Source organism: Penaeus monodon, chromosome 2 (assembly GCF_015228065.2).
Source record: "Penaeus monodon isolate SGIC_2016 chromosome 2, NSTDA_Pmon_1, whole genome shotgun sequence".
Classification (NCBI taxonomy): domain Eukaryota; kingdom Metazoa; phylum Arthropoda; class Malacostraca; order Decapoda; family Penaeidae; genus Penaeus; species Penaeus monodon.
The window spans coordinates 58,809,932-58,823,495 of NC_051387.1; the positions used below are offsets into that span (position 1 = coordinate 58,809,932).

A 13,564-nucleotide genomic window follows, 5' to 3' on the forward strand; every position below is an offset into this window, starting at 1 on the left:
AGGAAGAAGAGGAGAAGAGGAGAGGATAGAAAAGAGAAGAGAGAGAGAGGAGGGAGGAGAGAGGAAGGAGAAAGAAAGAGAGAAAGAAGACAAAGAGGCGAAGGAGAGGAGAAAGAGACGGAGGAGAGGGGAGAGGAGGAGAGAGGAGGGAGGAAGAGGAGGGGGGGATGAAGGAGGATTAGAAGAGCTGTGGAGGGAATATTTTTTTGGATCGGGAAGGGGGGGTAAGCGGGCGATTTGGAGAGGAGAGGAGGAGGAGGAGAGGAGGAGGAGAGGGAGGGGGAGGAGTAGGGGGAGGAGGGAAGAGGGGGGGAGGAGGAAGATTTGGTGGGGGAATTGGACGGTGAGGGAGGCGGGGGGAAAGTGGTCTGCGGGGGAGGGGAGGGGGGGGAGGGGGGGGAGGGAGCTTTTGGGCCCTTTTGAGGGGAGGGGTGGGGGGGAGGAGGGAAGGGTGAAAGGGTGATAGGAAACGAGAGAATGATTATGATAAAATAATAAAAAGGGGGAGCGAAAAAAAAAGAGGGAGAAAGGGGACAAAAACCAACCCACGCTTTAAAACAACAAAAACAACTACAACAAACAAAACCAAACAAGAAGCATACAAAAAGAAGGTGGGACAACCAGCGAACCCCGAAGAACTTACATAAATCATAGACAAATAAAACAATGTATAAATGCAGTCTTCCCCCCCCCTTCCCCCTTCCCATCCCCTCCCCTTCAACCCCCTCCCTCCCTCTCCCCCTTTCTCCTTCCGCCCTCCCCCTCCCCTTCAACCCCTTGCCCCTCCCCCTTTAACCCCTCCCCCCCTTCCCTTCCCCACCCCTCCCCCCCTCCCCTCCCCCTTCCCCTCCCCTCCCCCCTTCCCCACCCCCCCCCCCCTCCCCCCCCCCCTTTCCCCCAAACCCCTCCCCCCTCCCCTTTCCCCTTTCCCCCCACCCCGACGAGCACCAAGACCCCTTTTCATGTCCAGCGAGTAAAAAGAGAGAGGGGGTTGTCCCTCGGGGAATTTAAAGCAAGATGTTTTTTGGCGGGTTTGTTGAAGGGAAAGGGGGGGGGGGGTAAAGGGGGGGTGGGGTTAAAGGAAAACCCAACAGAAGATAAAAGGGGAAAGAAAGGAGAGAGGGGGGGGTTGGGGGGTGGGGGGGGAAAGGAAAGGGGAAAGAGAGAGAAGGAGAGAGAGAGAGAAAGAAGAGAGAAGAGAGAGAGGGAGGAGAAAAGGGAGAAAAAGAGAAATTTAGATAGACAACAGACAGATGATAGATAATTATAGAGAAGGGGAAAGGGGGGGTGGTGGGTGGAAAAAGAGAGTATAATGGATTATAATAGAGAAAAAAAAACCGATTGATAGAAAGCCCGAGAGAGGGGAGAAATCAAACAAGACAGACAAAAAAAAAAACAACATTTCCTAAAGAAAAAAAAACCCCCTTTTGAAAAACCTTATTTTAAAGACGGAAAAAACCCCCTTCCTTTTTTTTTGGCCCTTCTTTGTCTTCCTTTTTCTTTTTCCACCTTTCCCCCTCACCCTTTTCTTTTTGGGGGGGTTTCTTCTTCTTCTTCTTCCTTCTTTTTCTTTTTCTCGGTCCTTCTTTTTTCTCCTTTTTCCTTCTTCTCCTTCTTCGTCTTCTTCTTCTTCTTCTTCCTTTCTTTTCTTCGTTTCTTTTCTTCTTTTCTTCTTTTTTCTTTTTCTTCTTCTTATGCTTCTTCCTTTTCTTCTTTATCTTCTTCTTTTTCTTCTTCTTTTTCCTTTTTTTCTTCTTCTTCTTTTTCCCGTCTTCTTCTTCTTCTTTTCTTCCTTTTTTTCTTTTTTTCTTGCTTTCCCTTCTTCTTTTTGGTTTAAATTCCCTTTTTTTTTCTTCTTTTTCCCCGCCCTTTCTGTTTCCCTTTCCCCTCCTTCTTCTTCTTCTTTTTCCCCCCTTCTCCCCCTTCTTCCTTTTTTCTTCTTCTTCTTTTTTCCCCTTTCTTCTTTCCCCTTTTCCTTCTCTTCTTCTCTTCTTTTTCCTCCACCTTCTTCTTCTTCTTCTTCTTCGTCTTCTTCTCCGTCTCCTTCTTCTTCTTCCTCTTCTTTTTTTCCCCCTTCTTCTTTTTTCCCCCTTTTCCCCCTCCTTCTTTTTCCCCTTCTTTTCTTTCCTCCCCTTCCCTCTTCTTCCTTTCCTTTTTTCTGTTTTTGGTCTCTCCTTTCCCCTTTTTCATTTTTTTTTTCTTTTCTTTTTTCTCCCCCTTCTCTCATCCCCCACCCTTTCCCCCATCTTTCCCCCCCTCTCTTTCCCCTCTCTCTCTTTTTCCTCTCTCCTCTCCCCTTCTCTCCCCTCCCTCTCTCTCCCCTTTTCTTTTCTCTCTCTCTCTCTCTCTCTTTCCCCTCTCTTTTCCCCCTCCCCCTCCTAAAAATTTTTCTTTCCCCCTTTCTCTTCTCTCTCCTTTTTCTCCTCCTCTCTCTTTACCCCCCTTCCCCCTCCCCCTCTCTAAATCTCTCCCCCTCTCCCCTCTCTTTTCTCCCTCTCTCTCTCATCTCCTCCTCCCTCCTCTCTCTCCTCTCCTCTTTTCTTTTCTCTCTCTCTCTCCCTCTCTTCCTCTCCTTCCCTCCTCTCCTCTTTCCTCCTCCCCTCTTCAGGGGGTCTTTTTTCCCCTCCCCTTTTCCATCTCTCTTTCTCTTTCCCCCCCCTCTTTCTTCCTCTTTCCCCCCCTTCCCACCTTTTCCCTCTCCCCCCTTTCTAAACTTTTCCCTCTCTCCCCCCTTCCCTCCCCTTTCCTTCCTCTCTCCCCTCCCCATCCCCTTCTCTCTCTCCTCTCTTCCCCCTCTCCTCCCTTTCCCCTCCTCTCTCCTCTCCCTCCTTCTCCTCCTCTCCTCTCTTTTTCCTTTCTTCCCTCCTTTCTCTCTCTCCTCTTCTCTCCCCCGGTTTTTTTTTCCCCGTCTCTCTCTTCTCTCCCCCCTTTCTCTTTTTCCCCACTCCCCCCCTCTCTTTTTCTCTCTCTCTCTCTCTCTCTCTCCCTTCTCTCACTCTCCCCTTTTTCTCTCGCCCCCCCTTTCCTCCTCTCTACTCTCTCTCCCTCCCTCTCCTTCTCTCCCTCTCTCTTCTTCTCTTCCCTTTTCCTTTTCCCCCTTTTCCCCTTTCTCTCTCTCTTTTAAACTCCTCTCTCTCCTCTCCCCCTCTTCTCTCTCCCCACTTTTCTCTCCCCTCGTCTCTCTCTATCTCTCTCCCCCTCTCCCTCTCTCTCCTCTCTCTTCTCTCTCTCTCCTCCTCTGGGCTCTCCCTTCTTTTGCCCTTTCCTTCCTCTTCTCTCCTCTCTTCTTTTCCCCTTTTGTTCCATCCTCTTCTCCTCTCCTCCCCCCTCTCCCTATTTCTCCCCCCTTTTCCCCCTTTCCTTTCTTCTTCCTTTCCTTTATCCCTCTTCCTTTTTCTCTTTTCCTCCCCTTCCTCCTCTCTTCCTTCCCCTTCTCCCCTCCTCTCTCCCCTTCCGTCCCCCCCTTCCCCTTTCCCTTCCTTCCACTTTTTCCTTCCCCTTTCTCCCTTTTCCCCCTTTTTCCCCCCTCCCCTTTTTCCCTTTTCCTTTTTCCCTTTTTTCCCCCCCAACCTTTTTCCCCCCTTTCCCCCTTTTCCCCTCTCCCCCTTTCCTTCCCCTCTCCTCCCCCCCCCTTCCCCCTTCTCCTTTCCCTTTTCCCCCCTTTCCCCCCCCCTCCCCCCCCCTTCCCCCCTTCTTTTCCCCCCCCCCACCTGTTCCCCCCCTTATCACGTCCCCCTGAATCTTCATCCCGGCCCTGGGTGTTTTCCCTTTTGTGACCCTTTTCCCCCTAAAGGATATCACTGATGGGCCTTCCCCTGGGAAATGTAAATGGGGGGGGGCCCTTTTCTTCAACCCCTTTTGTTTTTTTTTTTTGCCCTTGGGGCTTTCTCTTTTTCTCTCTTTCTCTCTCTTTCTCTCTGTCTCGCTGTCTCTCGCTCTCTCTCTCACTCTGTCTGTTTCTCTCTTTCTTTCTCTGTCTGTCTGTATCTTTCTCTCTCTCTCTCTCTCTCTTTCCTTCTCTTTCTCCCTTTTCTTCTCTCCTTCCGCTCCCCTCCCTCTCCCCTCATCTTCTTTCATACATTTTCCTTTGAAAGCTCAAAGAGCGCCACGCCATCTGCTCTCGATAAAATGTGTTTTGAATTCGCTGATAAACCGACAATTAACGTTAATGTTTCCAAAGATCTTTTCTAATTCGTTTCATACCGATTTTTAAAAATTTTAAAAGAAAAAAAAAGAATAATAAAAAAAAATATACGATTCTCGATTAAAAAAAAATATATATTATTATTATTATTATTTTTTTTTTTTACAGGAAAGGGGGGGATGTCTCTCTGTTTTTTCATTGTTTTATTTTTATTTTTTTAATTATTATTGTTTTTCTTTCCTTGTATGTCACGTTGGTACTGTTGTTCGTGGTGCTATTTTGGTTGTTTTGTTGTCATCCTTCTCCTCGTCATTATTGTTATTATTACTAATAATTTTCATTGTTGTTGTTATTATCATTATTGCTTCTGTTATTATCATTATCATTATCATTCTTATCATTATAGTTATCATTATCATTGTTACTACGATCATCAGCATCATTATCATCCTCGTCATCATTATCATCCTCATCATTATCTTCATCGCCATTACTATCATTATCGTCATCATTATCATCATCATCATCATCATCATCATTATCATCATCGTCATCATTATTATTGCTATCATAATTATCAACCTTTCTTTTTTTCTTAAAATTTCCTTCGATTGCAGGAAAAAAAAAACATTTGTTTTGACAACTTACAATACTTTGAGGTTTCTGACCCTAGGATGAGAGACTTTCTGTTAGAGGAAATATGTACACGAATTACAGCGTGTACGTGTGTACACAGACGTGTATACTCGCCGGTACACACTAAGTCATTTAATCGATGTCTTTGAATGAATGAATGAATGGGTGAATGTGTTGTGTGTGTGTGTGTGTGTGTGTGTGTGTGTGTGTGTGTGTGTGTGTGTGTGTGTGTGTGTGTGTGTGTGTGTGTGTGTGTGTGTGTGTGAGTATGCCTATGTGTGTATGCATATATATATATCTGTGTGTTTGTGTATGTGTGCGTTTGTGTGTATGCGTGTTTCTGCATGTACGTATGTATGAGTGTGAGTGTGCGTATACATGTACGTATGATTGTGTGTGAATGCGTGGGTGGAAGACATTAAAGGTAAAATCTTATCCATATGTACGCGTGTGCACGTGAATATCTAGACGCACATGGTTAAGTGCACACACCACATCGCGCACACGTACAGCCCATGTTTACTTAGGTGTGTGATCACGTGCACCATATATGGGGGGGGGGGGGGGGGGAGGCGCTTAATTCATAAAATTACGTAATTATCAATCCTCTTTGGTAATTTCTATCAAATGAATTCTAGAAAGATTTGGTGAATCACACCCGAGTATGTAATTACTTCATAACGCAATCATTTAGCGCATCGAGGGCAATAAACTTACAATTTTGTATTTTTTATTGAAATCTCTTTAATGGAATTTCCCTAGGATAATATTTCCTTATTATTTATTATTTTTATCAGAATATAATGTGCGTTAAATCTCAGGAAAAGCAGAACTGGCAACTCATCGCGGGGTGTTCGATTCGCTAATTTTTCATGATTTGATACGTAATTCTTATGTTTACGTATGGGTTGTAATTGAAAATATAAAAACAAAATTTTCTTTTATTTTTTATTGAAATTACTGCCTTCAATTTTTTTTTCTTCTCAAATGTCACTCAGCGAATCGGATAATTCCAGAGTTTCGGTTGAGTTGCCAATTCTTTTTTTTTTTTTTTTCTTTGATATTAGCGTATAGTGATTTTTTTTTTTTTTTTTTTTATCTTTTTTAAAATGGAGGATATTATCTCCCCTTGGTGTGTCTCTTAGTCTCTTTCTTTCAATTTCTTTCTCTCTTTCTCATTTTCCGTCTATCCTTCTCCCTGGTTCTCTCCTTCCGTTTGTCTGTCTGTCTATCTCTATCTCGCCAGCATATATCTATCTCCCTTCCTATCGATCCTTCCTCTTATTCCCCATTCCTTTCATTCCCTTTCCTTCTCCTTTCTTCTCTCTCTCTCTCCGTCCCTTGCAAGACCGATTATCTCTGATCTGCAATTGCAAAGAACAACTTCCTTCCCCCTCTGGCTATTGACTATTTATCTAATATCAATCCATTTCAATTCACTTTGAGTACGAAAGGCTCGATAAAATAGAGAGAAATGATTGTGTGATGAATTTATCGGCAAGACATGACTTTCAGAATTACGTAAGTCTCCCTTGGATGTCTATTCAGCTGAAAATAGTCACCTCCCCCCCCCCCCTTCTCCTCCTCTTTCAGTCGATTTGTGATTTCTCTCTTTCTTTACTTTCATTCTTGCCTTCCTCTCTTTACTCCTGTTCGCTTTTGCCTTCTCTGTTTTTTTTCTCTCTTTCTTAATTGTTTTATTTCATTTATATCTTTTTTAACTTTTTTTTTTATTTTATTTTTTTCTGTCCCTTTCTTATATCTTTCTTAAGTATTTTTTTATGTTTTATTTCTTGTCTCCTATTTTCGGTTCGATCTCATTCTATTTTCCTCTTTCTCTCTCTTCTCTTTTCGAGAGAGAGAGAGAGAGAGAGAGAGAGAGAGAGAGAGAGAGAGAGAGAGAGAGAGAGAGAGAGGGGAAGAGAAAAGAGAAAGAGAGAGGAGGGAGAGAAAAGAAGAGAGAGAGAGGACAAAGGAGAAAAAGGGAGAGAGAGAGAGAGAGAGAGAGAGAGAGAGAAAAAGAAGGAGATAGAGAGAAAGAGGAGAAAAGAGGAGGAGGAGAGAAAGGAGGAGAGAGAGGAAGGGAAAAAGGGAGAGAGAGAGAAAGGGGAAGTAAACAAGCACCTTCGTAAAAACAAAAGTAAAAAGACTTCTAAGTAAAATTAAGACGAAAAAATAAACTCCAACTTGTTAATATTTCACGGAGAGAAAACATCTACATGTTTGAACTCCTGTGTGCGGTCGAAAGTTTGCATGAACTCTGCACTTCGTGTATATAGAGGCATACAGACTCTCTCTTTCTCTCTTCCTCTATCAATCTCTCTCTCTCTCTCTCTCTCTCTCTCTCTCTCTCTCTCTCTTCTCTCTCTCTCTCCCCTCTCCTCCCCTCTCTCCCCCCCCCACACACAAAACCCCAACAAAAATACACTACGCCTGTGTACATTATATAGCGGCAATGCAGGTATATGTAATTACAGATTTTGCCAAGGAAAGCAAAATCAACACAGGAGGCAAATCCTATGAAAGTGAACGTAGATATGAGGCAAAGACGCTTCAGTATCACCGTCATTTTCTGTCTCATATTCGCTGTTTTGGTGAAAATTGCAATAATTTGGTTAATTCCCATTTTCAAGGCGAGTAAAGAGGTTTCAGACCCATACGTGTATTAAATATTTTGTCACCTTAAACCCTCATCTGCTTCATGGGGTATCGGATACTCACGTTAAGCCCCCCCTCTATTCTGATTATCCTGCATTTGAGTGAAAGATATCGATATTCATTATTAGATGAAAGCTAAAGCCAACAAAAAAATATTTAACTGGTCTGAGAGCACCCCTGGACACTGTCACTCTATACAGTCATCACTTTATAAGCCATCACTTTATAAACCACCACTTTATACAACCATCACTTGATTCGGCCATCACCACTAACACGTCTGAGGTCCTATCAACACGAAACTCCACCCAATGACCCTTTCGCGTTCCACCTAAGGAAAGAAAGAAAGAAAGAAAGAAAGAAGAAGAAGAAAAGAAGAAGAAGAAGAAGAAGAAAGAAGAAGAAGAAGAAAAAGAAAAACACGATATCTCAAAATGTATCACCCACTTCTTCAACAAAAACCGTATCCTATTCACCGAAGTAAGCGTATTTGCTTATCAATACTACAACAACACTGAGAGACTTTGGCGTCCTAAGGAATCTACAGAGAGACAATTGACAGGCTTTGAACACGGACATCTTTTTTTATTTTTAATGTTTTTATTTTTTATTTTTTTTTAGTTTCCAAATTTTCCAAAAGAAAAAAGACCAAAAAAAAGCCCAAAATTAAAATTATCCGGAAAAAGAAGATAAAAAAAAAAAAACGGGGGACTGCTCTTTAAAATCCCTCTTTTAGTTGTTTTTCAGTCTCTGTCTGTTACCCATCCTACGGACACCTGTCTTTCCCTGTCTTTTACTATCAACCCAATTTTCACGGCCCGTCTAAAATTTCTACACACCTGGTCTATTTTTCCCCTAAATACTGTCTCCCCTTCTACGAAAATTTTTATCAGGGAAGTCTCCCTTCACATAACTGAAAAAAGGTTTTCCCTTTTTTATCACAAAAAAGGAAACCATTTTTAAAAATTCGTGTTTTGCCCCATAATCTTTTTTAACCAAATTCATGAAACCCCTTAAAAAAAAAAATAAGGATAGGGGAACAGAAAGGGATTTTAGAAAAATAGAAGGGGGAAGAAGAAGAAGAAGAAGAAAAAAAAGAATAAAAAAACGGAAGGCCCCAAAACCCCGGGAGGGGAAGCCCCAAGAAAAAACCCAGGAGAGAGAAGAGAGAGAGAGAGAGAGAGAGGAGAGAGGGAGAGAGAGGAAGGAGGAGAGGAAAGAGGAGAGAAGAGAGAGAGAGAGGAAGAGAGGGGAAGAGAAGAGAGAGAGGGAAGAGAGAAAGGGGAGAGGAGGGGAAAAAGAGAGGGGAGAGAGGGGAGAGAAGAGAGAGAGAGAAGAGGAGAGAGAGGGGGAAGAGAGAGAGAGAAGAGAGAGAGGAGAGGAGAGAGGGGAGAGGAGAGAGAGAGATGGAGAGGGGGAAAGGAAGAGGAGAGAGGAGGGGGAGAGGAGAAAAGGAGAGAGAGAGAGGAGACGAGAGAGAGAGAGAGAGAGAGAGGGGGGAGAGGGAGAAGGGGAGAAAAAAAGGGCAGAGAGGGGGGGAGAGAGGGAAGAGAAGAGGAGAGAGGGAGAGAGAGAGAGAGAGGAGAGGGGGAGAGAGAGAGAGAGAGAGGGGAGAGAGAGAAGGAAAGGGGAGGAGAGACGAGGGAGAGAGAGGGGAGGGAGGAGAGGAGGGGAAAAAGGGAGAGGGGGAAAAGGGGAGAGAGAAAAGGAGAGGAGGGGAGAGAGAAAAGGAGAGATGAGGAAGGAGGGAGAAAAGGGAGAGAGAGGAGAGAGAGAGAGAGAGAGAGAGATCAGGAGGACCCACGTCACCCGACAACATCTTAAGGACAAACGAAGGAGGGAAGCAGGGATGGATAAACAAGGGAATAGGAGAAAAGGGTGGATAGTTATAGAGATAGACAGTGAGAGGTAGACAGATAGATAAAAGAGAGAGAGAGAGAAAATGGAAACACGAAGAAGATTAAGAAGAAGGAAAAGGGAGAAGAATTTTTTGGAAAAGATGAATAAGAATAAGAATAAGAAGAAGATAGAAAAAAATAATGATAATAATAATAAAAAATAATAATAAAAATAATAAAAAAAATAAAATAACCCAACCAACAACAACAGAACAAAAAACGATGCCCCCCAAAAAAAAAAGAAAAAAAAGAACAGAATTATAACCTAACCCGCAACCCCCCTTTTCAGTGGGCGGAGCTTACGATCCCCGTTATGAGGGGCGGGGCTTCGAGAGAACACGAGTGGGCTTTGAATATCAATGAATATCTATCGTCACACGGTTGGAGGGGCAGATAGATAGGTTTTAGGAAGATAGGGGGAGGGAGGAAGGGTGGAACGGGGGTAAGAGGAAGAAGGGAGAAGGGGAGGAAGGGGGGGAAGGGGGGAAGAAAAGGGTTGGAAGGGGAGGGAAGGGAGGAAGGGGGTTAAGAGAGGGGTAAGGATGAAAGGAGGAAGGGAGAAAGGGAAAGGGGGGGAGGAAAGGGGGAAGGGAAGAAGGGGGGGAAAGGGGGGAAAGGAAAAAAAAGGGAGAAGGGAGGGGAAGGAATAGAGGAAAGGAGAAAGGTAGGAAGGGAGGAAGGAGAGGAGGAGAGAAAGGTAGGAAGGGAGGAAGGAGAAGAAGGGAAGAATAGAGGAAAGGAAGGGGGAAAGGTGTGGGAATGAGGAAGGGTGAAAAGGTGAAAGGGTGTAAGGGCGGAAGGGGAATGGGAGGGAGGAGAGAATGGAGAAAGGGAGATATGTAGGGAGAAGGGAGAAGGCGAGGAGTGGAAGGGAGAAGAGGCGCAAATAGAGAGACCGATAGATATGTAGATAGACAGGGGCAGATCGGGCAGGTTTTGGTAGTGGATGAAAAAAAGTAGATAAAAAAAAGATAGATAAAAGACAGATAAGTGACAGACAAACAGCAAAAGGGGCAGAGATAAGTGTACTAGACGACAGACAGCAAGTAGATAAGTAGATAAGTAAATAAATAAGTAATAAGTAATAAATAAGTAATAAATAAGTAATAAATAAGTAAATAAGTAGATAACTAGACGACAGACAGCCCACCCCGAATCTTTGCCATACAGAATCATAACAATCCTCTTGGTATGTAACATTCGCTCCCCCTTCCTCTCCCTCCCCCCCCCTTACCGCTCCCTCCCCCCTACCGCTCCCTCCCCCCTCCCCCCCTCTCCCCCCTACGCGAGGAGTGGGCACAGGGCATTCTGAGAAGGAACACGAGATACCAGCGTGTCTATCCGCATAAATAGACAGACTCGCCCTCGCTGTCGCCGTTGCAAAATACGATACTGTTGTTTCGCGGTTAAAGGGGAGGGAGGGGGGGGAGGGGGGGGGGGGTGGGGGGGATGGGGGGAGGTGGGGTGTGGGGGAGGGGGAAAGGGGGGAGGGGAAGGAGGGTGGGGGTAGAAGGAGGGGAGGGGGGGGGGAGGGGGGGGGGAGGGGGGGTGAAGAGGGAGGGAAGAGGGGGGGAGGGAGGGGTAGGGGGGTAGAGGGAGTGAGGGAAAGGAAGAAGGAGGGGGGAGGGAAGAAGGAGGGAAGAAGGAAGGGGGAGGGGGGAGGGGAAGAGGGGGGGAAGAGGGGGGGAAGGGAAGGGGAGGTACAATTTGATGGCAGAAGGGTGGGGGTGGGGAGGGAGGGGGTGATGGAATGGGGGGACTGGGGGAAGGGGGATACAATATATATATATATGTATAAACATATATATATATATAAAATATAAAAAATATATATAAAATATATTATAAAAATATATATATAAGAGAGAGAGAGAGAGGGGAGAGAGGAGAGAGAGAGGAGAGGAGAGAAGAGAAAAAGGGAACGAAACCGAAAGAAAGATCGAGAACAAAAGAAAGACTGAGAGAGAGAAGAGGGGAGAGAAAAGAGAGAGAAGAGAGGGAGAGAGGAGAGAAAAGGGAGAGAGAGAGAGAGGAGAGAGAGAGAGAGAAGGAGAGAAAAAGAGAGAGGTGCACGGGTTAATGGGTGCGATATTTGATATAAAGATATGAGGCTTTTTTTCGTTTGTCTTATGCAATGTGTTTATCCATTCTTGACCATAACCCATATATCATCCTGTCTCCCAGATACAAACACACGCACACGCACAAAACATGTAGCTTATTACCACACAGATACATTACATGGACACACACACACACACACAACACACACACACACACACACGCGCGCGCGCGCGCGCGCGCATACATACACAAGCACAATGCACATACGCAAACACACACACAAATACACACACAACACACACACACACACACACACACACAACGCACACATATTCACCCATTCATTCATTCATTTGCAGATACACAGACACATAACACAGAACCACAACTATTCACAGCCACAACCACAACCTTCAAGAAACAACTACAATCACCCACAGCCACAATCCAGCACAACCGTAACACTCCACAACCAACCACAACCATAATAAACCCCAACCATAACCACAACCTTCAAGAAACACAACCACAAGCAACGACAACCATTCACCACAAGTACAACCTTCAAAAAACACACCCGCAACCATTCACAACCACAACCCTCCACAACCGCAGCAACAACCCGGTGTGCATAGAGATAAGACGACTCCCCTCCCCCTCCCTCCCTCCTCACTTCCCTCCCTTAACCTCCCTTAGGGACAAGTGATTCCCGACCAATAATTGATAAAGTGATGGCTCCCTTCCCCCTTCCGCGCTCTGGTAGGGTGAGAGGGTGAGAGGGTGAGGGGGAGGGAGGGAGGGAGGGTGAGGGGGTGGGAGGGTGAGAGGGTGAGAGGGTGGGAGGGAGGGAGGGAGGGTGAGAGGGTGAGAGGGTGGGAGGGAGGGAGGGTGGGAGGGAGGGAGGGAGGGAGGGTGAGAGGGTGACGCTGTTTCTCTGTGCCAGGGTGAAAGGGTAAGGGTGAGAGGGTGCGAGACTGTTCTCTTCTCCCTTTCTATATGTTGATAGGGTGAGAGAGGCAGAAAGGGTGAGAGGAGTCTGTGGTCCTGTCCCTTCTCCCTTCCGCCCTCTCTCAGGGTGAAGTTTGAGTTTTAAAAGGGTGAGAGACACGCTGTTGCTATCTCCCTTTCCACACGTTTCTCTAATAGGGTGAAAGGGTGAGGATTAAATGACGAGTGACCGAATTCTTCTCCCTTCCCCCTTCCACTCACTCTGTTAGGGTGAAAGAGTGAGGAGTGAGAAGAGTGAGAGGAGTGAGAAGAGTGAGAAGATTTGAGAGGTGAAAGGAGGGGGAGAAGAGTGAGAAGAATGGAGAAGAAGGAAGGTGGGGGAAGAGTGAGAAGAGTGAGTAGAGTGAGAAGATTGAGAAGAGTGAGTGAAGAGGAGAAGAGTGAGAAGAGTGAGAAGAGTGAGAAGAGTGAGAAGGGTGAGAAGGGTGAGAAGGGTGAGAAGAGGGGAGAGGGGGTGAGAAGAGTGAGAAGGGTGAGAAGGGTGAGAAGAGTGAGAAGAGTGAGAAGAGTGAGAGGAGTGAGAAGAGTGAGAAGAGTGAGAGGAGTGAGAAGAGTGAGAGGAGTGAGAAGAGTGAGAAGAGTGAGAAGAGTGAGGAAGGGTGAGAAGAGTGAGAAGAGTGAGAAGAGTGAGAAGAGTGAGAAGAGTGAGAAGAGTGAGAAGAGTGAGAAGAGTGAGAAGAGTGAGAAGAGTGAGAAGAGTGAGAAGAGTGAGAAGAGTGAGAAGAGTGAGAAGGAAAGATAATGAACACAAGATCACCACCAAGGGTGCGGGAAACCTTGGCTACAGTGGCGAAAAGTGTGACGGCAAGGGTGGCCAAGGGTGGTTGAAAAAGGGTGAGGAATGTAGATGGCGTTGTGCGGCCAAGTGTGTGGTCTCGTTTTTGTTTGTTTATTTGTTTGATGACTGTTGGTTGGTTTGTGTGCGTGTGTGGATGTTTGTTTGTTTGTTTGTTTGTGTGTGTGGTGTGTTGTGGTGTGTGTGTGTTGTGTGTGTGTGTGTGTGTGTGTGTGTGTGTGTGTGTGTGTGTGTGTGTGTGTGTCCGTGTGTGTGTGGGTGGGTGTGGGTGTGTACATATGTGTGTGTACATGTGTGAGTTTGTGTGTGTGTGTGTGTGTTGTGTACATGCGTGTGTTTATGTGCGTGTGTGTATACATA

The 13,564-nt window shown here is 45.4% G+C and overlaps 1 protein-coding gene across 1 annotated transcript in view; it reads left to right on the top strand.

Moving 5' to 3' along the window:
- Nucleotides 1-7,235: 7,235 nt before the first annotated feature.
- Nucleotides 7,236-13,564, top strand: part of LOC119579401 (la-related protein Larp4B-like) — an 8,259-nt gene continuing 1,930 nt past the window's right edge. Inside the window, exons 1-2 of the mRNA XM_037927198.1 lie at nt 7,236-7,311; nt 11,799-12,025. Coding sequence (XP_037783126.1) covers nt 7,236-7,311; nt 11,799-12,025 — 303 coding nt within the window. The remainder of the gene's footprint in view (nt 7,312-11,798; nt 12,026-13,564) is intronic.